Source organism: Neospora caninum, chromosome IX (genome assembly GCF_000208865.1).
Source record: "Neospora caninum Liverpool complete genome, chromosome IX".
NCBI lineage: Eukaryota > Apicomplexa > Conoidasida > Eucoccidiorida > Sarcocystidae > Neospora > Neospora caninum.
The window spans coordinates 154,357-181,134 of record NC_018390.1 but is presented as its reverse complement, the minus strand read 5'-3'; the positions used below and the strand labels follow the sequence as shown (position 1 = coordinate 181,134).

The 26,778-nt window shown below is 56.1% G+C and overlaps 3 protein-coding genes across 3 annotated transcripts; 1 reads left to right on the top strand and 2 right to left on the bottom strand.

Annotated features, from left to right (window-relative positions):
• Positions 1 to 1,395: 1,395 nt before the first annotated feature.
• NCLIV_038520 (electron transfer flavoprotein domain, related) lies at positions 1,396 to 6,141 on the bottom strand (the record flags this gene model as incomplete). The annotated part of the gene is made up of 8 exons (XM_003880761.1): positions 1,396 to 1,495; positions 1,882 to 1,918; positions 2,510 to 2,639; positions 3,211 to 3,390; positions 3,882 to 3,982; positions 4,278 to 4,345; positions 4,995 to 5,068; positions 5,992 to 6,141. 8 exons carry the CDS (start codon positions 6,139 to 6,141, stop codon positions 1,396 to 1,398), a joined length of 840 nt encoding a protein of 279 aa, XP_003880810.1.
• A 1,649-nt stretch (positions 6,142 to 7,790) lies between these two features.
• NCLIV_038510 (hypothetical protein) lies at positions 7,791 to 11,212 on the top strand (the record flags this gene model as incomplete). The annotated part of the gene is made up of 7 exons (XM_003880760.1): positions 7,791 to 7,956; positions 8,248 to 8,312; positions 8,623 to 8,805; positions 9,279 to 9,313; positions 9,733 to 9,886; positions 10,551 to 10,769; positions 11,081 to 11,212. 7 exons carry the CDS (start codon positions 7,791 to 7,793, stop codon positions 11,210 to 11,212), a joined length of 954 nt encoding a protein of 317 aa, XP_003880809.1.
• Positions 11,213 to 13,339: 2,127 nt separating this feature from the next.
• NCLIV_038500 (conserved hypothetical protein) lies at positions 13,340 to 25,646 on the bottom strand (the record flags this gene model as incomplete). The annotated part of the gene is made up of 6 exons (XM_003880759.1): positions 13,340 to 18,533; positions 18,847 to 19,096; positions 19,428 to 19,748; positions 19,989 to 20,598; positions 21,052 to 24,970; positions 25,498 to 25,646. The coding sequence occupies 6 exons, from the start codon at positions 25,644 to 25,646 to the stop codon at positions 13,340 to 13,342; spliced, it is 10,443 nt and encodes a 3,480-aa protein (XP_003880808.1).
• Between the last annotated feature and the right edge of the window lie 1,132 nt (positions 25,647 to 26,778).

Genomic DNA, 26,778 nt, shown 5'->3' with positions numbered 1-26,778 from the left:
GGCTTTCGCCGCAAGAAACACTGCAGGGAATCGCGCTCCCGTCGTTGGTGTGCGGCGTGTCACTCTGTCCAGGAGTCGAGCAGGCTGCGAGAAAACGACAAGTGGGTTGTGCGTCGTAAATCCGCGTGAACAGTTTTGACGTTCGAAGTAGTGTCTACGTGGAAGAAGGCGCCCCGGAAACGCGTGACGCGTTCTGTCCTGTCCTTAAACTCTCTCTTTTCTTGACGAGACTTGTTCTCTTTAGGGCCTGGCCTCCATCGGGATCAGGGCAGCGTCCCAGGTTCGCCCGTGACGGGTTCTTCAACGCGCAAAACGCGCGCGCCTCTCCCTCGCTCTGACGGGCTGTAAACGGCGAAGAATGCGCCTCTTTCGTTTGCGGCAGCCAGAAAGCGCTTTTTTTTAGAGACGACGGCGAGGGTCCGCAAATGGCCGTGCCGAGCAGGCACGCCAGACGGACTGCTGCCGAAGACGAAGCTGCAACCCACGTCCCCGAAAACGTGTTACCCCCTCCCCGAAGCGCATTTCGAGTCATAAAGTGCGCGTCGACAGTCGGGGATTAAAAGCCTGCCGTTTGCAAGAGTGGAAGGGGTTGGTGTCTAATTTGTAGAGACGTGCGCCGCCCCCAGGACGCAGATTTGTATTCATCCACGGATGCGAACGTTTGAACCATCTACACGTAGCGGTAGTGCCGGGGCGCTCCCTGACGAACTCAACGCGGACATCCCCCCCAAAACAAAAAAGCCATCAAGGCATTTCACCAACTGATCGATGGGCCAAAACCGCTGAGCAGCTCGGAACGCGCCTCACGATGTTACGACGCAGAAGGAAATAGAGGGCAAAAAAAGGCGGGCTGAGCTCCGGAGCATGCGTGGGCGTGAAGGTACAGAGTCGAGATCAGAACCGTGGAGCGTAACACGAGATTTTTCACGCCCTGAGTTCTACGCCCAGACAAGCACTCCGTGACAACTATGTATAAAGATATTTATACTTATATATGTATAAATATGTCTCAGTACATAGGTAATGGATACACGCAACTACTTGGCCGTATACCGTTGCATCTACTTGCTCAGCAGCCGAGGCATCTGCCTAGATAGCTCTACACCGAGAGACTGGCCGCTGTCCTCGATCTGCTCATGCATACTGCGTTTCCCCGCTAGAAAATAGGTTACACTCGCTTGTAAGCGACACCAGAGAAAAAACGCGAATCCCTACGGTTCTCCTCTGCCTCTTTTCTTTCTCGTCATCTCGTTCCTGTGTGTGTTGTGCTCGGTGCCGCGCTCGTTTTCCTCTCGCCTCTCTGTTGCTCTTTTCTCCGTTTTGCGTTTGCCGCCGTTTCCGGGTGTTCTGCAGTTTCGTTCCGCTGCTTCTTTGTCGGCTTCCCTCTTTCGCCTTTCACGAGTGGATAACCTTCGCTTCTGTGATCAGCTTCTCGATCAGTTCGTCGACGTTCGCCACCCACTGTCCTCCTTTTCGCCGAGGAGGTTCCGTTATGCTTGAAGGGAGCAAAGATGCGCACGGACAAAAGATGAGGAACCTGACTAACCCGTTCGGAGTCGCGGAACTTCCAGCAAAGATATAAGACATCATTTCAGCGTATAGACCGACAGTCTCTGTGTGTCCCCCGAAAGTAGCCGAAACAGAAAAGTACCAAGACTCGCGCTACACCTCTTCACACCGTCTCACACGGTCCCTTATCCGAAAAAGGGATGTGCGGAGGCGTCGCAAACTGCACAGGCGAGTTCTCTCGAGTCCCGTCGATTCTCTCTTCTGTTCCCACTTTGGACCTATAGAAGATGCAGACTGAAAAGGAGAATGGGGATTTGCCTTCGCCAGTTAGGAAGACGCAGCGACGGGGAGCGACGCTCGCCAAAGCCTCACCTGAGGATCTCCAGGCGCGGCGTGAGGTCGGCCTCGCCTGCACAGAAGACATGAAGAGAAAACGCACGGAGGAGGAGCGTGAATGTGACTGAAGAGAACGAGGAAGAGTCAGAGCTGCCACCAGGGAGAGGAGGATGGAACGTAGGGTTCAGAACGCGGAGAAAGAGAAAACGCGAGAGAGCAGGCGAGAAAAAAAGGCGGAGAGAAAGCAAAAGAGTGAGACGACGGATGCGAGAAGGGGTTTCCTGCGTCTGTGGACACATCTGAATTCCCACGTCCCCGTCAAGTGTTTCCCAAGTCGTGATCTGTTTCCCCCTCTACAGAAAGAAGTGTCGCATCCACTGAAGTACGCTTAGGACTTTCTCCCCTCTGCACTTCGCTTCCTGCTCCGATTGACCCGTTCCCCCGTGGGGTTCATGAACCAGATTTCCCCGCCGTCACCTGACGCGTGTGGGGACAACGCTTCTCCTTCAGCAGAGGCGGAAGCCGCAACGAGAGAGAAAGCTCCACTGGCAGAAACGGGTTCATTTTTTCACAAAGATAGTGCTTTCGTCATCTAATCGTCTATCAGACGGCGCACGCGTAAATGGACAGCGGTCCGCCTCTGTCCCCCTGCTCTGCTGCGTACTAACGAGCGTCGAGGCCTCGATGACGGAAATCTGTTTCTTCTTCGCCTTCATCAGATTCGGCAGAGTCACAAAGCGCGGCGTGTTTAAGCGCAAGTCGCAGCTCAAGACCGCAGGCGGAGCGAGGCGGACCTGACGACGGGGAGGAAACCCGACAGCATGGCAAGGAAAAAGCACACAAGAAAGGGGATCCATAGGCAAGGAAGAAAGTAAAGAGGAACCGAAGAAGGAAGAGGCCGAGGGCGACCAAGACAAACAGGGAGAATTGGGATCATAAAAGAAGACAGGGAAGAGTTCGAGTCGGCACCGTGTCTCTCCCAACGCGCGCATAGCGAGGACTCTCTACGCACGCCCAGCACTGGGAAGCTCCATGTACCCCTCAAAACTCCAGGTGTTGGACATGGCGCCGTCCTTCCAACATCTGAAGAGGCGCAAACCGAGAAAGAAGGCTCGAGAGCGGGTGAAGAAAGGCGTGGGAAGACGAAGAGAAAGACGAAGAGAGCATCTGAGGAGTGAGCGCAGGAGAGAAGGCTTTTCGAACTCTCTCGGCTGGACTCTCTCTTTCATGTTTTATCGCCTGTGACTTCTTTTCGCTCCTGTTCGCGACACCAGCTGAGGCGAATTCTTGCATCGCCAGAGAGCATTTTCTCTCCCCCGCGGCCCGTCAGTCCCTCCGTCCGTGTTTCCAGGGTTTTTGCCTCACCTTTTGCACCCCGCCATCGATTTCTCGCGACGCGAGCAAGATCCGCTTTCTCTCTTCGCTCGCCTCAGGCGGAAGTCCCGCCGGTTCGCAGACTTCCAGTTTGTGCAGGCAAGTCGCCTGCGGCCACCCGAGGAGCCCCGCGAGGAGTTGGGGCACTTGCCGATTGTCTCCGTCGATCGACTGAAGAAAGAAAGGACGCGACAAGAGGGGCGCGAGGAGAAGACGCATGCAGATGCAAGGAAGGCAGAAGGAAAGCCTTCACGAGCGAGCACGGCCCAGTCGCTTGCAGCCACTCGAGGAGAACCCGGCGAGAAGCTGGGAGACAGAAGGCCTCTTTTTGGTGCGGCCTCTCAACCCTACGAGACGGTCGAGGAGAGAAGACGCAGCGGGAAGGCGAAGAACCAGCAAGACGGACGACGCGTGGAGTCGTGCGGGGACGGGGGAAGCGGGACACTGGAGAGAGGAGTGAGGGAAAAGCGTTCTTTCTGGAGACCAAAACTACGCGAGAGAAACGAGGACGAAGCACGTAGCGGCTAGCGAAGGCGCTGTCCACGAAGAGAGAAGGGACGCGAAACGACGGAACTGCAGGGCGAGACAGAAGAAGCTTTGCGACGGGGGAAAAGAGGACGCGTGGCGCAGGAGAGACGAGGCTCCCCGGCGGACAGCTTCACCTGTTTGCCGAGAAGAACAAGCTGTGCCTTCTGAGTCTCAACGAAGCGCCTCAAGATCTTTGCAGTCGGCAGCGTCTGGAGGTGAATGTCGGGTTTGAAAGCTGCAGAGGAAAAAGAGGTGTTCTCGGCTTTCGTCCAGTGCTTCCTACCGCTACTTTCCCTCTGCGTTCTCGCGAGGGCCCTGAGCATTCAGGCGCAGAGACCTTTCGTGCCTCCGCCTCTTCCACTTGGCGCTTCACGTCTGTTTCCCAGGCAAATCGTGGTGCGCGTTCCTGCTCGGGGCGCCACCCTAACCCCGCCATTCCTGCGGTTTCTCTTTCGTTTTCTTCTTCCCGCATTTCTTTCCCACTCCCCGTCTCCGTTTCTCCCTCGCCTTTTTTCGGTTTTCCGTCTCACGTGATCTTACGAGGACCGCCTCATCTGCGCCCATCGCCAGTGCGTGCCTCAGGACGTCTTCGTGCTGTCTAACACAGTCGAAGCGATCAGCAGAGAGAAGAAAGGCAATAGAGGCGGGTGGCGAGAGAAGGAAGGAGGAAGAACCACGAAGCGTGAGGCAAGCAGAGAAGCCGGTGGAGAGAACAAAGAGATCAAACGAACGCAGGTTTCACAAAGAAAGGAAAACGCACTCTGCTCGACACAGACCCGAGCATTCGAACCCGAGCGCACGGTTCACAGAGAAGAACCTGGGGATTTTTAGACGCGGCGACGCGAAAACCACAGAGAGGAAGCGAACTCAAAAAGACGAGAGTCCCCAGCTGGTTCCGTGGAGTCTGTCAGAGACAGCGGAGAGACGAGAGAGAGACAGGACCACGGACTCCAGCAATCGAGTCGCAGAGAAAAGAGAGACACGCGGAACGCAGGCAAACCTCCGCGAGAGAGGCGGCGTGTGCGCTGCACTGGCATCGCCCTCGAACGAGGCCGAGAACGCAAAGCATCGGTTCAGGAGTCGTTAGTGATCGGGCTTTGGCAGTCTACTGTGCATTGAGAACTCGTCTGCTTTTAAACTCAGAGAAAGGACTAATTCGGTAATTGGAGGCCTCGCTGTGTGGATGTTAGAGAGGAGTATCCTGGGTTCTAGTAACTCGCCACAGAAGTGTCCGAGGGGAAACCTACTGAGATGGCCCCGGCCCACCCACAGAAACTGCGACGATGCGCTTGACGAAGCTGCGCTCTTTGAGCCGAATTGCCTGGCGACAACAGAAAAGAAAGACGGAACATGGAACAGGGAGAAGAGAGGCAGAAAGACACAGAGAAAAGAGCAGATGCAAAGCAGGAAAGGCACAGTGAGGACGACGACACTGAGAATGCAGAAAAAAGGAGGCAACAGGCGAATCGAGGCAAGAAGAATAAGAAAAGAAAGGAGACCAGGAGGGCGTCAGGAAAAAGGGAACCGGAACGATGAAGAAAACAAAGAGAAAAAGGAGAGGATCACCAGCGGAAAAACAAGTTCCCCACCCCAGCTACTACCTCGTATACCGATCGAAGAATGGCTGTATTCAGAAACGTCTGTGTTGCCTTCTTCAGTGAAGGCGAAAAAAAGTGTAGCTATGTCTTGTCGCTCTTCTTCTCTGCGGGGCAACGACCTCCCCCCAGGATTGTATAAGAGAGGTCGGTGAGCGAGCACGGGAGTCTATTCTCCAACATCTACATTGAAATAAACAATATATAAATATACATATGCATAGGTATATATATATATATATACGCGTCCAGCAAGCATGCATCGACACGTGAGAAAGAGCGGAGAGCGACGCCGTTTAGGTTCGCTTTCGTTTCGAGTCTCGGGCGGCGTCCCTGCCAGTCAGTTGTTTACCTGCACATGGGGTCATACTTTGCAAGAATGAAGAAACTGGGGGTCTGTATCGTCCCCCAGAGAAGAGCTTACGAGCAGTTCTGTGTCAGTTAGTGTCAGTGAGGCTGCAAGTCTCTATCCAAACCTTATCACCTCTCCACATTTCGCGCGAGACAGAGAAACCTGCCTTTCCACTCGCGCCGAATTCGCTTGGGCGTGTCAGGTTTGTCTGAAAGAGGGAAGAGATGCATGACCCACGAGAAGGGGGGTTCTTCCACACTTCTCCCCTTCTTCTCTGCGCCGAGGCTGCGCCCTCACCTCCTCAAGTGCGATCTCGCAGAACGGATTAATCGCATGCTTGAGCCCTTCTGTGCGCAGAGTTTGTCGGCCCGCATCCACAGGAGGCTTAAGAGCGTAGTCGAGCGCACGCTTGACGCAAACGACCGTGGTGCCGAGGACGCCTTTCATCTTGGCGCAGCGAAACAGAGACAACAAGACTCGCCTTCGGTCTTCAGACGAAAATCGCCTTCGGCCTTCAGACGAAAAGACTCGCCTTCGGTCTTCCGCCGTGCACGGCGCTGCCTTGTGCTTTTCGCCTGCAGCGAAGAGACCGTCCTCTTCAAGGCGCGTGACGCCTGGAAGTCTCCACCTCGTACAGACAGAGTTCAGCTTCGTTCGCCTCTTGTTATCGCCTCTTGTTATCGCCTCTTTTTGATTCCTCGTCGACGAGGCTCTGAGGCGACTTTTGGCGAGAACGCTCGTCACCGGCCGCGCGGCTCTCGCCTCGCCGGCTTCTCAGGCGCGCAAAAAAGGGTCGCGCACACGGACCGCGAGAACCAAGACGAAGTCGAGCTCTGACGGAGAGGCGGAAGAAACAGAACACACGAGAAGGAAATCGGAAACGGTTCGCTTTATCCGCCGCTTGCTGTGCGACTCAAACGCGCACGAGTGGTGGGAAACCTCCCAGTGTCTTGTTCTCCCTATCGCCCTCCGCGCGCCGCCTGGGCCCGCGTTCGCGCACCGACCAGACAATTATTTTTCGCTCTCTCGGGAAAAAAGATTCACGCTTTTCTCTTGGGGCTCCTTTCTCTTTCTTCTCCACTTTCCCCCCTTCCATTTAAGAAGCTGCGCACTCGCCGGCCGGTGTGCAGCCTCAACACACCGCCTCGCGCCTCGCGGCCAGTCGACAGTCGACCTTCGCTCTCTGCTCACCGCGCGACTCTCATCCGCCTGTACATGCAGGCGACAACGCAGCTCCATTTTTCTTGCCTTTTTCGTTTGTATTTTTTGCCCGCCTTTCGATTTCTCCTTGGGCCTCGTCGAAAAAACGCGAAGACGAGGAACGCGTGGCGTCGAGTTGCTGACTGCAGTGTGTCTGGTGTCCGGACGCATGCGCAGACGTGTGTGGAGGCACGACCGGCGTCAGCAAGTGAAAAATCAGGCGTGAAAATAGAAAAAACGGGTTTGCGGCCCTTCCACTTCTTTTCGGACGCTTCCTCTCTCCAGTGGAAACGTCGGGGAGAGAACGAGCACACACGCGAGGCGCGGGAAGACGAGAAGACGACAGAGAAGAAGAATATACGAGACAAGGAGAAGAAAGTACGCGACAAGAAGAAGAAAAGAAGAGAAGAACTGGGGGGAAAATAGAAGAATATCTACTTCTCGCTCATTTACTCTCTCTGGATCGAGACCCACCCTCCGGAGACGCAGGAGCTAAAGCCGCTTCTTCTTCTTCTTCTTCTTCTTCTTCTTCTTCTTCTTCTTCTTCTTCTTCTTCTTCTTCTTCTTCTTCTTCTTTGCTGTTTGCTCCCCTTGCCGTCCTCCTTCTCTCTGTATCCGCTTTTCTCCTGTACAGTTTTTTCATTTTTGCGAATCACGAAGCGACCGTCGAAAGAGCGCCGCCCGTCCGCCTGCCTCTGTCTGTCTCCCCGTTCCCCGCAGCTCGCTCTCCAGGAGGACAGGCTGAATCCCGATCCTTTCTGCGCCGCCAGCTACACATCTCTCCTCTGTTCTCCAACGCCACGCTTTCTTGCCTTCCCGCTTCCCGCTTGGCCCACGCCCGCGGCACGGCACTTTTGGAAGAAAAACAGGACGAAGAAGCAAAGAAGACAGCGACAATGAGACCGCCAGAGTCCCTGGATGACCCTGCCTCTCTCTCCTTCAATGATCTCATCAAGCAGCAACAAAGCGCCTCGTCGGCGCAAACGGAGGGACGAGGCGACCTTCTGCTGGCGTACGGGTCGTGCCTTCTTCGCAAATTCAGACACAAACTGGGAAATGCGTGTAAGTCTCTCATCTCTTCAGACCGCTGAACCTGTGTCTCCCCGTCTCTGTCTCTCATACTCTCTGTCTTCTCTTCTTCGCTCTTTTTTTTCCTCTCCCTCTGCTCCTTTTCGCTTCTCTATCTTCTCTCTCTGCCACGGTGCCTGGTCCACAGCTGCGTCTCGATGTCGTGTGCCTTTCGTCGGCTAACCCGTAGCCCCTGAGCTGGACAGCGCCGACGTCGTTCGCATCCAGATGGCTTATTGCTTTTTCCCTTTCCTCTTCCGTGTATGTCTCTGCCTCTCGCCTCAGTGTGGGGCGTGCTGGAGACAGTTTACTTGCAGGCGCTCGAATTTCGCCAGGATCGCTGGGCTCGGGTAAGGCGCCTCAACGGTTCGAGTTGGGCACTCGAAACTGTAGAGACGAAGCGGAAACAAGGGAGGTAGCGAGAAACGCAAACGTGCAGGGGACCGAGAATACAGCAATGCAGCCCGAAGACGCGCCGGGAAAAAGGTGCACGCGAGAGGGAGAGAAGACGATAGACAAAGACGAAGCGACAAGAGCGAGAGGGAGAGTGGGCGAGGGATGCTCTGGCGTTGTTTCAGGGTGTTTTCGGACCACGCTTATCCCCCCTTCCTGTCCTCGTCCTTGAGCACATCTCTGTGAATGCCTTCCGCGTTTCTGCAGTTCTGTCTCCAAGCTCTCCAGAGTCGGTGGCGAGACAGCACTCGCGTGAAGCGTCTCACAGGCATGGCGATGGAGGCGCAAGGCCACTGGGAAGTTGCTCTCGCACACTACGACGCGTTGCTGGCTCAGCAGCCGCACGATCCCTTGACGCGGAAACGCGTGATGTCGTCGTTGAAGAACCAAGTGAGACGAACGGCCAAAACCAAAAACCAGAGAGACACACGCCAAATTTCCTGTCTGCCCGCTGTCCCCCTAGCGCCCTGGCGCTGGCTTCATCTCTCCTAGGAGGTGCCGTCTACACGACTGCCTGAGAAAAAAAGGGGCTGTTGCCGACAGCGAGCGCAACGTAGGCGTCTAATCCCTGTTTTCGAAAGGACTCAACCAGATGCCGCCCGCGCGTCAGAGGCCTGTCCCTTTCACGCACGCGCCGCCGGGACACTAACGGAGTTTCCTCTGTAGCTTCGCGGTTTTTTTGTGCGCACTTCTGCACAGCGACACGCCCATCAACATAACAAAATACACGTATTTCAGTGCCAATCAGCTAACAGGCATCTACATTCAACCACGTACGTGGAGATGCCTGCAATTATCTTATATATATTCATGCATGCACATGTCGCCTTGCTGCCGTTTTCTGTTGTCGCTTCTCCTTTCAGGGGCGCGTGTCAGAGTGCGTCCAGATGCTTTTCTTGTAAGGCTTTGGAAAAAATCCACTTTTCCTTCTCACCACGCACCGCCCAACCACTCTCGAGAACTTTCTCAAACAGCTCCTGGGATATATACGCAAAAGTGTGCATGCTTGTAATCGAACGCAGAAAGGGATGAGATGCAAATACGGATTTCTGGAAACCTTGACAAACGCTGGCCTTTGCGTAGAGCTGCGCGTCGGCGTGGCGGTCTGTTCCTACGTGGCAATGCGTCGCGAACTGTGCGCCAAGATGAGCAGGAGAAATCCTCCACGCGTTTTCATACCCATATATATATATATATATATATATATATATATATATGTAGCGGGGGCGGGGGGGGGGGTGTAGGAGACGGCGTGTATAGACATCGGTGCATACCGTTTCAGTCGGAGCGGGGGTTTTTGGAATGTTGACTGTTCAGGCATTTGGATGAGATGGCGACGGACATGGAGGCATGGCAGGAGTTGGGAACGATTTACGCAAGCGAAGGCCGACTCGCACAGGCTGCGTTTTGCTTCGAGGAGTTGCTCGTGCACGACCCTGCGAATATACTCTTCCTGTGTGTATATGCAGAGGTGAGAAAAACTTCCGAACTTCTGGAACCAGCTCTTCTCTATCCCGTCATCGTGGACGTGTTCTCTCGTTCGTTCTCGCTCTTGATTCTCTTTCTTCTCGTGTTCTCCTGTTCGTCCTCCCTCTCACGTGTTGTCTTTTTCTCTTTCTTTCTCGCCGGCGCTTTCTGTCTTTCTGTCTTCCTCTCTGGCCTTGCATGCCGTCTGTTTTGACGTCACATCTTTGCTTTTCAATCGGGGCTTTCCCGTGCTTGTTGGGTTGCACCATCCTGCTTCAGCTACAGTTCGGCCTCGGCCGCTTTCGCCTGAGCCGCCAATACGCGGCGCATGCAGTCTGTCTGCAGCCGCGCAATATTCGGGCCCTGTGGACGTTGATCTTGGTGAGCGGTCGAATGGAGTTGTACACTCCGTGAATCTCAAAACAGCAAGTCAGCTGCGCGTTGCCTTCAAGTGCTGGTACCCCCGTGGCGCCCACGGATGCTGATTTGAGAAGTTGGTTTTCCTGAGAAAGTGACACAGCGGAAGAAAAACGCAGAGAGAGAGCAATGAAGTCTGTCGCGGTGGACAGCGATCACCGTCGAGAGAGAGGACTGGAGCAGCCCTTCTTCCTCCTGCGTCGGTTCATGCTTCTCCGCATATGCTTGCGCTGCGCTCTCTGCCCCGGCAGACCTCTCGGCAGTCTCTGGAGAACGCATGCAAAGACCGGAAAGGGACGACGCGTGGCGAGAGACCGAGGAAAGGAGAGAGAGATCGCCAGGCGCAGCTGGCGTCTGCTGCGCGTGTCTCTGCATCTTCGCCGGGAGACGAAGACACGAGAGTCCTCCTGCATCTCTCTCTCGGCGCGGTGCGACGCCTAGCCTCGATCTACGAAGAGGCCTTGGCGAAGGTGAGAGACGCGAGAGGATCTGAGTGGTTCGGATGGCTCTCAACAAGGGGCGTGTGCATGTGAAAGGCGTACGGTGTGTATCGGCAACAGGGTGTAGTCCGCGAGCTATGCGCACCCTGATTGAAGACTCCCAAGATGACACCGACAGGAGCACGACTGAAATGAGGCGGAGAAGAAAACGGGAGAAAAGAGGCCGATGAGAGAACAGAGGAGGAAGGCGAGGACATGTTTTTGTGTGTGAGGGCTTTGCTATTTTTTGCTTTTTTGTTGCTCTGTTCTGTCTGTTTCCTTCTCCCCGTTTCTTTTTCTAGGGAGACGAACACGACACTTCAGGGGGCCCGCTGGACAGGGTGTTCGGAGAGGCGGCTCTTCGCAGACTCGCAGCGCATCGTCTCTTCTTCCTGAGCAAGGCTGCAGAAGAGAACGTCGCAGTTGGAAAGTAGAAACGGGAAATCTCTGGAGGACTCCGAAGACGCAGAGAGGGGGGGAGGCATCGGGAAGAGCACAAAACGTGCAGGAACGTCTTGTCTCTTTTTTGTCACGGCGTAAGTTGTATTATGATGTAAGACTCGTTTTCTGAGATTCGACTGCAGTGAAGCCGCGAGAGAGAGCGAGCCGGATCCCGCTGTCTGCGTCAGAGGCGCGGAGGTAACAGGAGAGAACCGAGTGGAAGGAATCTCGGACGAAACGAACGGAGAGGAGGAATCAGAGGAGAGGCAAACCGCGTTGCAATACCATCGCGACATCATTTTCTGGAGAACTCTTAAGGGAACCGGATAGGATGAGGGCCGCGAGAGGCAGGCAAAAAGAGAGCAAAACTCCGACAGAAAAAAGCGTGTTGCAAGCCCTCGTCTCAGAGAAGGCTTTGTCGAGTTTCTGTTTTTATGTCGAACACTGCAGTCCGAGTCTCTACGAGGGGGACACGGATGCCAGAATATCCTCTTTTGCCTTTCGCAAGCAAGCGATGGAAAGACAGCTGTAATCTTAAATCGCTTTTCTTTTCAGCATCAACGTCCCCTGGACTTTCAAGGCTGTCGGGAGTCTCCGGAGAACGCATGCAAAGACCGGACAGGGGCGACGCCTGGCGAGAGACCGAGGAAGGGAGAGAGCAGCAAACATAGCCATGTGTCTCCTTTTCTCCGCCTGGGAACGTCCTAACCAGCGGAAAGGGGTGCCCGGTCGGAAAAGAAAAACTCGCTGCTTTACCTCAGCTTTTCCCCTGTGCCTCTCATCCCCCTTTCCGCCACGCATCACCCCACATGTATGTATATATATATATATATATATATGTATATATATGTATATGTATATATATGTATTTATAGTTTACAATAACAGAGACGCAGGGCAATCTACGCACGTAGCTCTGTCTATCTGTATGTCCACATGTGTACATTTGTGGATGCAGCATGGATCAGCTTAGCCGTGCTTAGCTTTCTAGGTGCCGGCGGGGGAGTCATGCCGCCCACGCTTGTGCCTTGAGAACGACAGCGCTAGCTGAGCGCACAGCGCATGCCTAACCTCCGTGGCGCGAGGGTTTCATGAACACCAAAGAGAGAGGTTAGAAGACTGAAGATGAGAACAGTTCTTCCAGAGGGGAAAAGCCAAAGTGAAAGTCCTCCAACAATAGCTGCGAGGTGCGGCACACTCCCGCAGATGTTGCGGCAATCTTTTCATCTGTTCGCCGTCCACCAGACGCCGAAGACACTCAAGAACATTCGTCCTTTGTACTTTACCCGACTTTTACACAGTTGCATCTAGTAAATGTTCCTGCATTTTATTATACTGATAAACCACATAGAGGTGCATGCGTACGCGCATGCTAATCTTTCTGTAGAGATATACAAATCCAGAGGGATGCCGGGGCATGTGGAATGAGCGCAAATGCTGTACGCACCGAGAGTTGTTTTTGGGGGGTTTTATTCTCTTTGGAAAGTTGAACCCGGATAACAAGCCTTTTGAGATCCAAAACTCCGACGTCGTTTTTATCTGAAAAAACAGATACGACCGGGTTGCTGCGCTAGAAGCCGGCGCATGCAACCAGGCGTCTGCTCCCCGTTGTGTCTCCGCAAACGACAGCCGACTGAAACTGGCAGTCTCGCTGATTTGTCTCAAACGCAAAACGCCGCTAACCACAAACAAGGACCGTTTCTCAAAAGTATGAATCGCGTTTCTCACACAGCAAACTCGTCTCTCTCGGAGCATAAAGATCTGCCACCCAAACGAACTCTACTCATGCAGGTATATATAGACCCATATCTACAATATATATATATATATATATATATGGAAAGAGAGAGTTAGAGGAAATGCATATACCTGGCGGTTGAAAGTGACGTGAGTGCTTAGCGTTTCGGAAAAACCAAATGCGAGTATATGCATGCCCCGAGGAAACCGTAGATGTGAAGAGGTGTTTTCCTCGCTGTTTGGCGCGATAAATTATGAGGCAACGAAGAGACGAATGTTGAAAAAACAGCCAGACGTGTGACATGCGCCGCTTCTGCAACCCAGTGGCCTCGCTGGTTTCGTGCTGGATTTCAAAAAGTGCACGAAAGACAGTGTCAAGTGGACTAGAAGTCATAGCCGCCTGGACCCTCGTCTCTCTCTGTGATGAGGCCTTGTTCGTTGTGGAGAGATGCGTCTGAGAACCCTGAAAAAGACGCGGCGGAAACGTTCAACTTCCCCGCCTCGCTGGTTCCCTCTCGTCGCTCTTCGTCATCTTCACTGTGAAGAAACTTGGGGGAGGAGAGGACAGAGCAGTCTTCTCTATCGTCTCTCTCCTGGTCGTCGGGCAGTCGAAAGCACTGGACTTCGGGAACGAGGGGCGGTTCTCCGCACGCAGTTGTGCTGACTCGCTGGATATCTTCTTCCCCTCTGTCTTTCGATTCCGCGGCTGCGTCGTCTCGCTCTTCGAACAGTCGCGAGCGCGAGGCAAGGAAGGAACCGAACAGCGAAGAGGCGAAAGGCGAGAACGTGTGGAGCACTCGGGAAGGGGAAAGGCGACGGGGCGACGACGGCTTCCCACCACAGAAAGGCGACGACGAGGGTTGCGCGCAGAAAGGAGGCGGAGACGACGCACTGGCTGACGGGTTCAGGTTAGAGGTCGCCGGGGATCCCGGCGAAAACATTGGCCGCGAAAGAAACGGGAGAAATCCAACTGCGTCCCTCTCAAATGTATGTACACCTGGACGCTCGGGTGTATGTACACCGCGGACCGCACCGGGCGATGTTGCGTGGAGCGCAGTCGCGGTGGACGACGCACGTGGCATTTCTCTAACTCGCCAGGTTTCCTCCGAACTACGCTGTCTTCCCGTCTCTTTGTCGTCTTCTGTTGCCTTTCCGACTACCTCGTCGGTTTCCTCGTTCACGTCTTGCGTCCTGTTCCCTTCGGCATCCGCTGTATTGGAGACGCTCTTCACTTTGGCCTCGTCTTCGGCCTTTCGATCGCCTCGCGGCTGCGCTCCGCTTGCCTTTCGCATGCCTTTCTGCTCCTTGGAAGACACCAAAACGCCAGGTGTGTTGCCCGTCTGCTTGCCCCCGTCAGCGTCTTCGCGTTGGTCTCTCCGGTCCTTCCGTCTTCCTGCGTCGACCGTCTCCGCTGCCTTCTTTCCCGTCTTCTCAGCTCCTTTCCTCGTCCCGGTCTCCTTCTGCTTGGATGCAGTTTCCCACTCCCTCGACACTTTCTTCTCGGGTTTGCCTTTGCCGTTCTGTGCCGCTTCGCGTCTCTCTTCTCTCTCCTGAAAGGGAAAGACCAGACTAATGCGTCCCCTCGCGAGTTTCTGCCCCGCTCTCGGGGCAAGAAGGCTCGAGGCGGCGTGTGGAAGAGGCGCCTGCGCGTGCAGTTGCTCTGCTTTGATGGCTCTCGTGTCTCCCTCGTCCGATGGAGTCGCGCGTCCGCTCTTGACAAACACGAGATGTGCACCCTGTCTCCCGGCCCTCGCTTCTTCTCCGCCGGCGGGGGAACCTCCCGCTCCCAGTTCGTTTCTTCTCGTCTCTGCAGCAGCGAAACCGCCGCTGTTCGATCTTGCACACTTGTTCCCCTCCTTCGCCTGGCCACATCTGCGTGCCTCTTCCTTCCCTCTTTCTCGTCCTTCGCCCTCCGCGAGTCCAACGCCGACGAGGTGGTGCGTCAGCCGTCCTGCACTGTCCCGTCGCCGCAGGACAGTGTCTCCTTTCGGGGCCCGCATCTCCGGCTTGTGCTCCGCCGCCTCGGCCCCTGGCGGCCGACAGGCCTTCATCGCCAAGGCGGCTCCGGGTTTGGCGTCCCCACTTCTTCGATGCGTCGAGAAAGAAGAGAACGCAAGAGAGAGAGACCGCGAGGGAAGAGGGCCCTGAGACAGAGGGACAACCCCCCCTCCAGGCACTTTCCCAGAAGCCGAGAGTGACGCCTCGCGCGTCTCCTCTCCGAGCATCGCCTTTTCCTGCGAAGGACTCATCGGCGGGCTAGGCGCAGAGAGGTGAGAACCAGAAGAGGCGGAGAGGCTCGGGCGTCGCAGCGCATGCGCGTCTGAGAACGAACGCGTCTTTGGACACCGCGACGAAGCAGCGCCTGGACAGGGCTGCGTCTCTCGCACGAGTTGCCGGTGCGAGTTTGTCAGCGACGAGGCCGAAAACACGAGAGACGGATTCGCCGAAGAGACGCTCCACCGCCGCTTCTCGGGCTGCCTCGCAGGAGCTCTCGAAGGCACGAGAAGAGAACACGAGGCGCCCGACGAACACCCTCGATAAGCCCATGCGGAGTCACGCGAACGGGAAGCAGGCAAAGACGAAGAGACGGTCGAGCTCAGAGTGGCAGCGGTTTGTCCCCGCACGACGAGAGGCCTGCCGGGGAGCGCGTTTTCAGGCCTTTTTGAAGGGGATGTTGGACGCGTCGGGGCGGCGAGAAGCGAAGAGGGCGCTCGGCACGGAACGCGTCTCTCCGTGGCCTGAAGAGAAGACGTCTCTGCTGAGGACAACACGGGGGAAGTAGGCAGAGACTCGACAGGGGGGGAAATGCTCTGCGCTCTCGGCTCGCCCCTACAGTCTTCCTCGTCTCCGCCTTCGCCCCATGCGTCCATCTCCAGCTCAAGTTCTTCTGGTCTATGTTTCAGCCCTCGCCCTCCGGGAGGCAGAGCGATGGTTGCCAGAGAAGCAAAACCTCCCTCCCCACATCTCTCCTCTTCCTCAGTTTCAGCCTTTCGATTCGGGTCATGCGTTCCTCGCGCTTCTTCGACAGAGACGCGCAAAAGCGGGGAATCTCGACTGCTGTCGGTCAGACTCGGCACTCCGACTGTCTCCGGGCTGTCCAAGCTTTCCGCGTCTTCTCTACTTGGCGTCTCGATGTTCCTTTCATCTCTCTCGTCTCCTCTGTCTTCTTCTCTCTCGTCTCCCTTCTCTTCTCCTCTATCATCTTCCCTCTGTCTCGCTTCCAAGTCGGCCTGGCGGGCGCCCTCGACGCCCTCGAGACAACGAACCACGCGAACGCGCAGCCGACCTGTGATGCCACCGCCAGGGAGAGAAGAAGAGGAAGGAGGAAGAGAAGAAGAGGAAGGAGGAAGAGAAGAAGAGGAAGAAGAGGGAAGAGAAGAAGAGGAAGAAGGAAGAGAAGAAGAGGAAGGAGGAAGAGAAGAAGAGGAAGGAGGAAGAGAAGAAGAGGAAGGAGGAAGAGAAGAAGAGGAAGGAGGAAGAGAAGAAGAGGAAGGAGGAAGAGAAGAGGAAGAAGAGGGAAGAGAAGAGGAAGGAAGAGAAGTTGGGGATGACCCAGGGAGAGAGGCGGACAACGGAGAGTTCGAAGGAGAGCTGGAAGAAGAGACGCACGGCTGAGAAGACGAGAAGGGAGAATCGGATCTGCCTGGAGATTGTCTGGGGAGACTTGCCAACGTTTCCTGAAGGCGCACCAAAGATTGTCGCAGATTTTCTGTGACGGAAAAGCCTCGCGCCTTCTCCTTCGCTTCGAGTTTTTCCCCTTCGCCGTCTTCCCGAGCGCCGCCTGGCACCTCGAAAGCGGAGCCTACGTCGATCCACTCCGCCTCGAGCTGCAGGGAAGAGAGGCGGCGAAGGTCATCGCGGAAGTCTTGCTCCTGGACAACAGAGCAGAGCCCCTCGCTTTCTTGCACCGTCTCTGCCTCTGGAGCAAACGCCCGTCTCTCGCAAACGACAGGCTCGCGAGCCCAGAGAGAACAAGAGGAAGAGAAGGAAGAAGAGGAAGAGGAGGAAGAAGAGGAAGCGAAGTGAGAAGGGGAAGAAGAGGAAGAGGAGAAAGAAGAGGAAGCGAAATGAGAAGGGGAAGAAGAGGAAGAGGAGAAAGAAGAGGAAGCGAAATGAGAAGGGGAAGAAGAGGAAGAGGAGAAAGAAGAGGAAGCGAAATGAGACGGGGAAGAAGAGGGCGCTTTTATAGCACAGGCGAAGGGAGACGAGGAAGAGGGAGCGGGGACAGGGAGACCAAGGGAGGATGTTTGCAGGGAACTGGACGGAGATGGATTCTTGGACTGAGGTTCGGTGGCATTCAGCACTCTGGATAGAGGCTCCGATTGGCATGGCGACAAGGTGAAGGACGCAGCAAGAGAAGTTAGACCTGTTAAAGGGGGAGAAGCAGGCGAGAGAGGGGAGCTGATGCTCTTCTCTCCTTCAACGGCAGAGACTCCGAAACCGGCTTGCGCCGACACTGACAGCGGAAAATCGCGCGCCGAACCCGCCAAGAAATCCGAACGCGAAACAGAAGGGGTACGACGACACATGGCATCGCTACCCAGAAAAGTCGCCAATCTCCCCTCGCCTCTGTCCTCTTCCATGTCCGGGTCGCCCTCGTGTTCTAAGCTGTGCTCAGCCTCGAGCACTCTGTCGGTCCCCGGTTCGTGCTCTTTCGACGCTTTTCTCGCTGACTCCTCTTTGGCGGTCCTCTCGAGCTCTCCAGGAAGAGGGATACAGGCGTCTCCTGTCTCTGACGGCTCCAGACCTGCCGTGTGGGGCGAGCACAGGTCATCACGAGAAGACGACGCACACGACGAAGACGGCGGAGGAAAGGAAGGGAAGTGCTCGATTTTGTCTTCTTCAGCTTGTGCTCCCGCTGTTGTGGACACTGGAAGCAGAGATCCCGCGCGCACACTCTTTTCCCAATCTACACCCTGTTCTTCTTGTTCTTCTCCCTTCTCTTCTTCCACTCTTGGCTTCTCGTCTGCCATGACCGCCTCGTCTCTCGTCCCCCTCTCGCTCAATGTCTTTGTCACCTCGTGCATCCCTCGCCCGATAGGCGGGAATGAAGCAGAGGAAGCAATCACGTCTTCTTTCTCGGATTCTTCTTCTCGGCTCGGAGCGCCTTCACTCGGGTGTACAGACACCCGGCCAGATACGACGGACGCCCACGTGCGCGGTTGATCTCTCTCGCGCTCTGCGCCTGCGTCACGCGCAGTTCCGGTTGGCCAGTTTCGCTGTACGTCTACGGGAGAAAGTGCGCACGAAGAGGAGAGGGGAGAGGAGAGAGGCGAACTCGAGGCAGGCGCACAGGGAAGAGGCGCGGAACGTTCGGGTACGCGACTCGCCGCGGAGCCAGCGGAATGAGAGAGGGAAAGAGAAGACACGCCAGGAGCAGCGAATGGAGCAGCGCTGTCTCCCGTCCGAGAGAGAGCCGAAGAAGGAGCAGAGGCAAGAGAGGAAGACGCGGGAGACGTGGGCAAGGGGGGGAACAGGCCGCAAGCAGAGACTGGCGAGTTGGGAGCGAGAGTCTGCAGGAAGGTGTAGGTCGGAAAGATTTCTGACAGCTCGCGCGCGTGGTTTTGAATGAACACTCTGAAAGGAAAGACGAGAAACCAGGACAGAGGAAAACAAGTGGGAAAACCTTTTCACGAGAAAATGGAAAGAAAAACAAACCGAGCGGTTCGCTCCTTCTTCGACTAAACCAGTAGCGCCCAAACGTTCCGTCTTTTCGTGGGCTCTTTTCTTTCTGTCCTGCGGCTTTCCTCCGCGCCCGTTTTGCGGCCTACTCTGACCCCAAGTTGCCTTTCCCCCTCACTGTGGCGCCGCCCTCGGTCCTCGTTCCTGTTGTCTTTCTTCTCTCCCCCCTGGCCCTCCACATTTCGTATTTGCCTCTCGCGTCACTCACGAAGCTTCCCGAACACCTCCGAGGTAGGTTCGCAGTTCTTGAAGGCGCAACAGCGCCTCGCACACCAGATGCTTCCACCTAGTGCTGTCTCCCTCGACCTCCGCTTCCGCGGTCCTGTCTTCTGGGCAGTCTCTCTTCTGGTGACAGGACGCGCGCGAAGAAGGCATCGCCCAATCGCTCTCGAGAAGCGTCTGTGCACTCGCCGCCACGGCATCCGCGTGCGCCTGCAGGCGTCGCCAGGCTTCCTCAGCTGCGTGAAAAGAGAGAAAGAGGGCGAATTGTAAGAGGCACCGAGGAGACAGCCAACAGGGGGAAGGAACGAACAGCGAAAAAAAAAGCCACGGGGACATGAGGCCCCGTGAGAAGAGAGAGCGTAGGACGAGCAAGACAAAGAGCACGAAAAGCAGTTTAAACGCGCGCAAAGAAGAAACCAAGAAGCCAAAAAGAGACACAGAGACAGAGAGAAGAGAGGCCATAGGCGAGAGTGTGCGTGGCTATATAGAGGGCAAGGAAGCACGGGATCAGAAGGAAGAAGTGAGGACCTTGAAAAGAGTGGGAAACGCGCGAAGCGAACGACGCACCGAGTTGACAGTAGAATGCCAAATTGGCGACTGCCTCGCTCTCAGGGTTTCTTTGATTCGGAGTGTTCCCGTCTGTCTCTTGCTTCCTTTCGCGCTCTGCTTCGTCCTCCACTCTCTTCTCTGGTTTCTCAGATTTTCTTCGCTCGGAAGGAGGCGAAGCAAACGGAGTGGAGGAACGGAACGAAGTGAATGGCTGGGCGTACGCATCTCGATAGCGAAAATGTTCAACAAACAGGAAGCGCCGATCTTCCGCGAACCCCGCGAGGTGGGCGTCCACGCTGTCTACAGTCTCTCTGATCGCCACCGCAGTGCACGGCTCGCCTGAAACAAAAAAAACGAACCTCAAAAAAAGAGAACCTAAAACCGAAGAAACTCAAAACGGAAAACCGAAAAGCGAAGACACGCCTGTCGAAAACACGAGAATGCGAAGGCGGGAACACGGAGACGAGTGGGGAGAAGGGAAGGGTCGCCGTTGCGAGTGCACCTGCTGCGAAAGGCCAAAAGGCGACTGCTTCTGTATGTTCCGACAGGCGACTCTCTCTGTCGCTCTTTTCGGCGTACCGGAGCCGCATTCATCGAGAGCGAGTTCAACGTGCGCCAATTGACTTGCAAAGGCCTCAAAGAGTCTGTCCCGCCTCTCTCCTGTCTCTGTTTTCTCTCCGTTCTTCTCAGTTCTGGTCTCTGGGGCGCCGTCGCCTTCGCTCGCCGTTCGATGGACCACCTGGAGGAGGGCGAGGTGAGTAGCGCTGAGTTGCGCGAGGACGACTTGAGCCTGTGGGGAGAGCGCCTGCGTGTCCTGCTTCTCGTGCAAGGCGCGAAGAATGTCGCGCAGGGTCTCTTCTTCCTGTCTGTCTGCGCGCTCAGCCTCTCGCGCCTCCGGCGTCTTCCCGTCCTGCTCGTCCCCACAGGAGTCGGGCCCCGCGCCGGCTGCCTCAGAGGAAAAGGAAGAGGCGAGGAGCTGGGGCGCGTCGGCCTTCGTTTGAAGGAGGTAAAGCAGACGAAGGTGGTGAACGTAACGGGAGAGGGCAGCGCTCGACCGACACTCCACAAATGCGGAGTGAAGCAGGCGCAGGAAGTGCAACAGGGCGCGTTCTCTCTCGCGAAGTGTCAGGACACAGTGAAGAATTTGGAGCCGCGCGTGCGGCCGAGGCAGGCGCACGATCGGCAGCAACTGCAGAGAGGACAGCGGGGCCGAAAGAAAGAAAGCGGCGACATTTACACATTTACAGCGACGAACAACTCAGAGGCTTTTCCCTTTGTCAGAGAAGAAAAGGCAGAGTGGCATGCGGCGCCTGGCGAGCGCGGGAAGCCGCAAGGAGGAAACGAGAAGAGAACGGGTCTTCTTGAGACTCCCCTCAACTGGCTCTGCGCGGTGCGCGCTACTGTGTTTTTTCTCTCCGTCCTGTTGTGCAAGAGCCGTTCTTTTCTCTTTCCACTTTCCTTGGAACCCCTCCTCGCTTCTTCAGTCTCTGTACCAACACGCGCATGCTCTGTCTCTTTCTCTGTTCCTGTGTTTCCTTTCTGTTCTTGCGATATCCGCTGTTCCGTGTCCCACAGGCGTCGTTTGCTTCGGAGCGCTCTGTTCCCGCGTCTCTGCTCGTGCGCGTTTCTCGGTGCGCCTCACCTTTTGCTCGACGGCGCGCATTCTGTCTTTTTCGCCTTCCATCAGTCGGAGCTTGCAGCACGCCGCGTCTGCGGGCAGCGCCCGCTGCAACTTTTGCACCGACTGGAGGAGACCCAGAGGCTCGTCGGGGCCGCACAGCGCATGCGGCGCGGCTCTCGAAGAAGGCAAGGCGAAAGGCGAGCCTGGGAACTTCCAGCTCTTGGCACTGAGAGGCAAGACTTGCGCGAGGTTCACAGCAGGCCGCGGCGCCGCGGCCTGCTGTGAACGCCTGTCGCGCGTCGCAGGGAAACACGGAAACGGGGAAGGGTGAGAGACTGGCGAAGCTGCCGAAAAGGCAAATCCGCGAGACGAGAGAGACCGCGGCGAAAAAGGAGAGGTTCCCTGGGAGAAAGACGCAGCGCTTTGCGGCTCGCCCTCTCCGTCTCCCTTCGCTTCTCTCCTGACAGAAAGGTCGACGGCACCTCGCCGTTTCTCCTCCGCTCCTTTCGCTTCCTCCTCTTCCTTCTCGTCTTTCTCTCCCTTCTCGTCTTTCTCTCCCTTCTCGTCCTTCTCTTCCTTCTCGTCTTTCTCTCCCTTCTCGTCTTTCTCTTCCTTCTCGTCTTTCTCTTCCTTCTCGTCTTTCTCTTCCTTCTCGTCTTTCTCTCCCTTCTCTTCTGTGTTTTCCCTTTCTTCGAGATGAAGATCGATGGGAAGCCGAAGCGTGTGGAGCATCGAGGTCAGGGTGTGCAGAGAGCACGGCAATTTCTGGAGCGCAGAGATCACGCGCACTGCCTCAGCAGCTGTCAGAATTTTCACGCGCCCGTCGTCTGCAGACGCTGGCGCGGCGGACGACAGCCGCGTCGTCGTCAGATAGGACACGGTTTCCTTTGGATCCGAAAACACGGGACTGGTCGAGGGAAGGCGAGGCTCTCTCGCAAACACCTGAGAAGGTGGATGGTGGAGCGAAGAAGCAGAAGAGGAAGACGAGGAAGAGGAAGAAGAGGAAGAGGAAGAAGAGGAGGAGGAAGAAGGCGTGTGTGTGACAGCAGTGGGGATTGTCTTTTCGGTCGCCGCGGTAGTGCTTTCAGGTGCCTGTGCGTCCGATCCAGGAGGGGCCGACGACGAAGAAGGAGTCGGGCTCTTTTGTTCAGCCCTTTCGTCTGCATGCGGCGCCTCTCCTCGTTCGTCGGGCCTCGGTGACGAGCGACGAGGGTGAGTAGATGCATGCGCCTCACCTCTACACGAGCAAATTGGACTCGGAGCCACCGAAGCAGAATCAGAGCGAGAACAAGAACACGAAAGATCTCCTGGAGCTTCCAGGGCTGTGTGGACGGTCAGGCGGCGCCTCTGTCCGTTTCCGAGGGATTCGTCGGTCTCGGTCCGTCCGCGGTAACCTTGCATTTCTCTCGAGGCGCGCCGTTGCCTTTGCGTGTCTCGCCGAGACTCAAGGCGCCTTCTGTGTCGACACACGTGCGCCGAGTCGGCCACGCTGCCGGAAAGGAACTCGACGACGCGCGGGAGAGGCGACCGGCGAGACGCGCCGTTCAGGGGAGATGACGGACTGAAGGGCGGGGCAGAACGCGCAGGAGCGGGCGAGGAACGGGAAACGAGGACTGACCAGTTTCTCGGCCTGCGTCTCTCGGCCACCTGCGCGGCGCGCTCGACGGCTTCTGCTGCAGCCTGAACCGGGTCGGCGGAAGAAGGCGAATGCCAGCGAAGAACGAGGAGCGTGAAAAGGAGAGAGCCCGTCGCTGCTCCGAGGGCGGCCGGTTCGATGACGCGAAGGGGCGGAGGAAGGGGAACGGTCGCCACGGGAGGCGGACTGTCCAGGAGGAGTGCAAGTTCGACACGTGTCGAGGAGAGGAGAAGGTGAAGGGACAGAAGAAGCAGCCGCAGCGGCTCAAGCGAGGCACAGAAAAACAGAACAAAGTTTCGGTCTGGGAAGAGGAAGCAGTAGCAGGTGATGAGAGCGACATACACTTCCGCCGCTGAAGAGCCCGACGAAAACAGAATCCGAGGCGAGAAGATGGAGCCGAAACGTCTCTCGCCATCGCGCACTTGCACGTCCTTTCTTTCTGGAAGTGTAGAGACAGCTAGCGACGAGCAGGGACGCGCTCCCCTGGGCGTGAGCGGCCTTTCTTCCGCGCTGCCGCCGACCGACCGCCGAACATTCGAAGAAGAAACGGAAGAAGAAGGAAAGTGGTTTCCTTTCGGATACGAAGAGAAGGAAATGTGGAAATCCATGTTGATGTGAACTGGGAGAGAAGAAGATCTTCTTCGCTCACGGTGGACTCGGCCGCCTCGCGCAGAGCATCGGAGATCCGACTGAGGCAGGGCACTCGTGTCTGTAGCCCGATCTGTTCGTCTGCTCGTTGGCGCCTTCGCATCTGCGCTTCTTCCTCGGTGTCTCTCAATCTGAGAAGTGCTTCTTCGCTGGCTGTCCCTCTGTCGAGTCTTCGCCCCTCTTTCTTCTCCTTCTCTCTCTTCTTCTTCCCTGCTCTCGATCGCTCGCCACTTGGACAGAGGTGTGCGATTGGGGTTTCGAGCGAGAGCACCCAGTGGCGAGAGAAGAGCGCAGGGAGAAGCGAGAGGCAGAGAGAGTCGGCGGACGCAAGACGCGAGAAGACGGCCAAGGGCGCGAATGCCCTGCGAGGAGAGGCCGAGGCAAAGAAGCGGAACGCGAAGCAGCAAGTAGAGCGAGAAGTGGACGGCGAAGGCGGCAAGGGCGTCGTGGGCGAAGCGCGAAAGCGTGGAGAAAATCAGAGGCGACGGAGCAGCGAAGGCGAGAGAAGACGAGAGAAACGACAGCAGGGCGGCCAGAGAATCGGCGAGAGCCGGGAGGCCTTCCGCGAAAAGGGCGGAGCAGAGAGAGGCAGTCAAAACGTACACTTGTCGAATCCAGAGAACAAAGAGGAGACAGAGCGTCTGGAGCGGCGAAGGCGCGAAATCGGAGGAGTCGCCTGTGAAAGGCGCCTCGTTGAGGAAGCTAGGGCGAGGCGGAGAGACGAAGGGAAACGCGAGGAAGGGCGACGGGCCAGCCGGCGGTGACGAGAAGTCAGAATTTGCGGGGGTTTGAGGCGAGAGAGAGGATATGATCGAAGGAAAAACGGAGACCCACGAGGCAAGGCGGGCGGTGACCGTCGACAGAAGCGACTCGAGAGGGAGGAAGGCCGAGGGGAATAAAACTCCAGGAGCCGAAGCAACCGAAGAAAGAGAAGAGGAGAAAGGCACCGCAGCAGGTGGCGGCTGCGAAGGACGAAAGAGCGACAGGAAAGAAGTCGAAACGGACAAATCCGGAAGCGAAGACGCGAAAAGACCAAAGACAGAGTCGAGAAAGTGAACAAACGGAACGAGAGCCGTTTCGAGCGGCCTCCAAATCCAAGTGTTGAAACTGGAAAAGAGGGCCGGCCCAACAAACTGGGCCAGAAGGCGAGCCCCTCCCGTGAGGTGTACGTACACTGCCTCAGACACCCCGGCACCTGCCGAGAGCGATGAGGGCGGCGAGGAAAACGACAACGGCGAGGAAAAAGGAGGCTGTTCGAGGTGCGCTTTCAGGAACTGAAGCGCAGAGCCGAGAGACTGGAGAGGACCTTCGGTGAGAGGAAGGGGAAGAAAGGGATGCTCCCCAAAACCTGGAAGACGGTGGAGCGTGCTGCACAGAAAGAAAGTGAGGAGAAGAACGACAGACAGGAGCAGAGAGACGCCGAAGCGAAGCGGCGCCGGATCCTGCGAAGAAGACGGAAAAGAAGAGGCGGAAGAAGCGGACACCGAAGGAGAGTCTTCGGAGTGCGGAGGACGCCGACCGAGGGGGGAGTTCTCTCGCTCTGCTGCGGGTCCGGGTCTTTTCTCGGGGAGAAACGATGAGGGAGGAGGCCGGAACGAGGGGACAGCAGTGAACTGCCGACGAGGAACTTTGACTGGAAAAAGAGAGAAGTAGCAACTGAGCACACAGAAAACAGCCAGAACGCCAAACAAACCGAAAGAGTCTTCACATCGCGCCTTCTTTCTTATCTGACTTCTGTCTCAGACAAATGAGGAGGAGCGGGCACGCGTGAGTGGTTTTATCTCTCATACCATCTGTCTCTCGCTGGTTGCTTAGTCTGTACCCGCCTACGACGGGTCTCCACCTCGATGTACATATTCATTTTCATGTATTACGGTACTGAGACATACACATGGATTTGGATGTCTATGATATCCATGTCTCAATACATAGATATACGAATACGTTCACATATCTCCTATGCATGTATGTGCACAGAGAGATAGCTAGAATATCTAAGCCTACTTGCACATAGAGGTATACCGACTTTATCTAAGTATACATGCCCAGCTACACAGGTGTATACATATATATACATACATACATATATATTCATATATATATATATATATATCTAAGTATATGTAGAAGCACACAGAGAGAACGATGCATGCACAGAAGCGAGGCACGTGAAGAAAGCTAACCTTTGAAGACAGCGAGAGAGAAGCCAAACGAGATGGAGACGCGTGAGCAGGAGGCACGCGACAGTCACAATCGCAGGCCCTGGAGGCCGCCAGGCCCAGAAGGCCGCCCAGGAGACAAACAGAAGCGGTAGGTGGTACGGTGGCGGCATTTCGACCGCCGCGAACTGGACAGAAGAGGCAGAAGCGAAAGAGACAGAAGAGGAAGAAGTGGAGGAAGAGGAGCAGTGAGAAGAGAAACAGTAAGAAGAGGAACAACTAGAGGAAGAGAAGACCAGAGGAGTTGGGCTGTTTCCGGAGACAAGGGTGCTCCGGGCTGTGTGTGCATGTATGTCTCTTTTTCTATGAAAAGGCGTTCGCTCTGTGTGTGGTGTCTCCTTGGCTCTCTTCTTTTCCGCTCGTCTCTCCAGTGCCTTGTCTTTGCTCTCTGGACTTCTGGTCTGTTCTTCGCCTTCTCCCGCCGCGGTCTCTCTCTGTTCCGCGATCTCCTCGTTCTCCGTCGCCCCTCCCTGGTGCATGCGTTCTTTGGATTCTCGGTCTTCCGCAACTCTTCGTTTCTCCAGTGTGCAGCCTCTGCACTTCAAGTCCCTCAAAGAACACAGACAGCTCGTGCCGCCTTGAGAATCGCCTTCGCCGTTAACTCGGTTATCGTTTTCTTCCCAAGAGAAGGCAGAAGGTCTGCATCTGCGTGCAGCAGCGACGGGCGAGAGCGCCTTCTCTCTCTCCTGAATCGCCTTTCCGCTCGAACAGCCCTTCCTCTCGGGCCTGCATGTACACACCAACTCCCTCACATCTTCCGTGTCCCGCTGCGCTCCGGGGCTCCGCGTAGTGTCGCCCTCGTTCCCAGTTTCTTCTGTCTCCTTGCCTTCTCGTGAAGATTCTCTCTCCTTCGAGACGCCATTCAAAAATGCTGCGAGCGGAAACGAGGAATTTTTTGAAGAGGAAGACGCGGAGGAAGAAGAGGGGGGAAAAGATGGCGAGGAAGACGAGGAGGGAAAAGATGGCGAGGAAGACGGGGAGGAAGAAGAGAAAGGAGAGGAGGAAGGGAGGGGAGTTGGGGGATTCTGTGTGTCTGCAATGTGGGAAGGCGACGCGGGAGGCGCCGCGGGCTCCTCTGGATGTCTTCTCTCTGAAGAGAAGCCATCGTTGGCGAAGCGCCCCATCTCGGGGAGAGAGGAAAACCCGCCAAAGAGGAAGAAACGAAAAAGGCGAGGAGAAAGAAAGAAGACAAGCACGGGAGAGAAGGCCACACGACAAAATCGCCTTGTACGTCAGAGGCAGGGA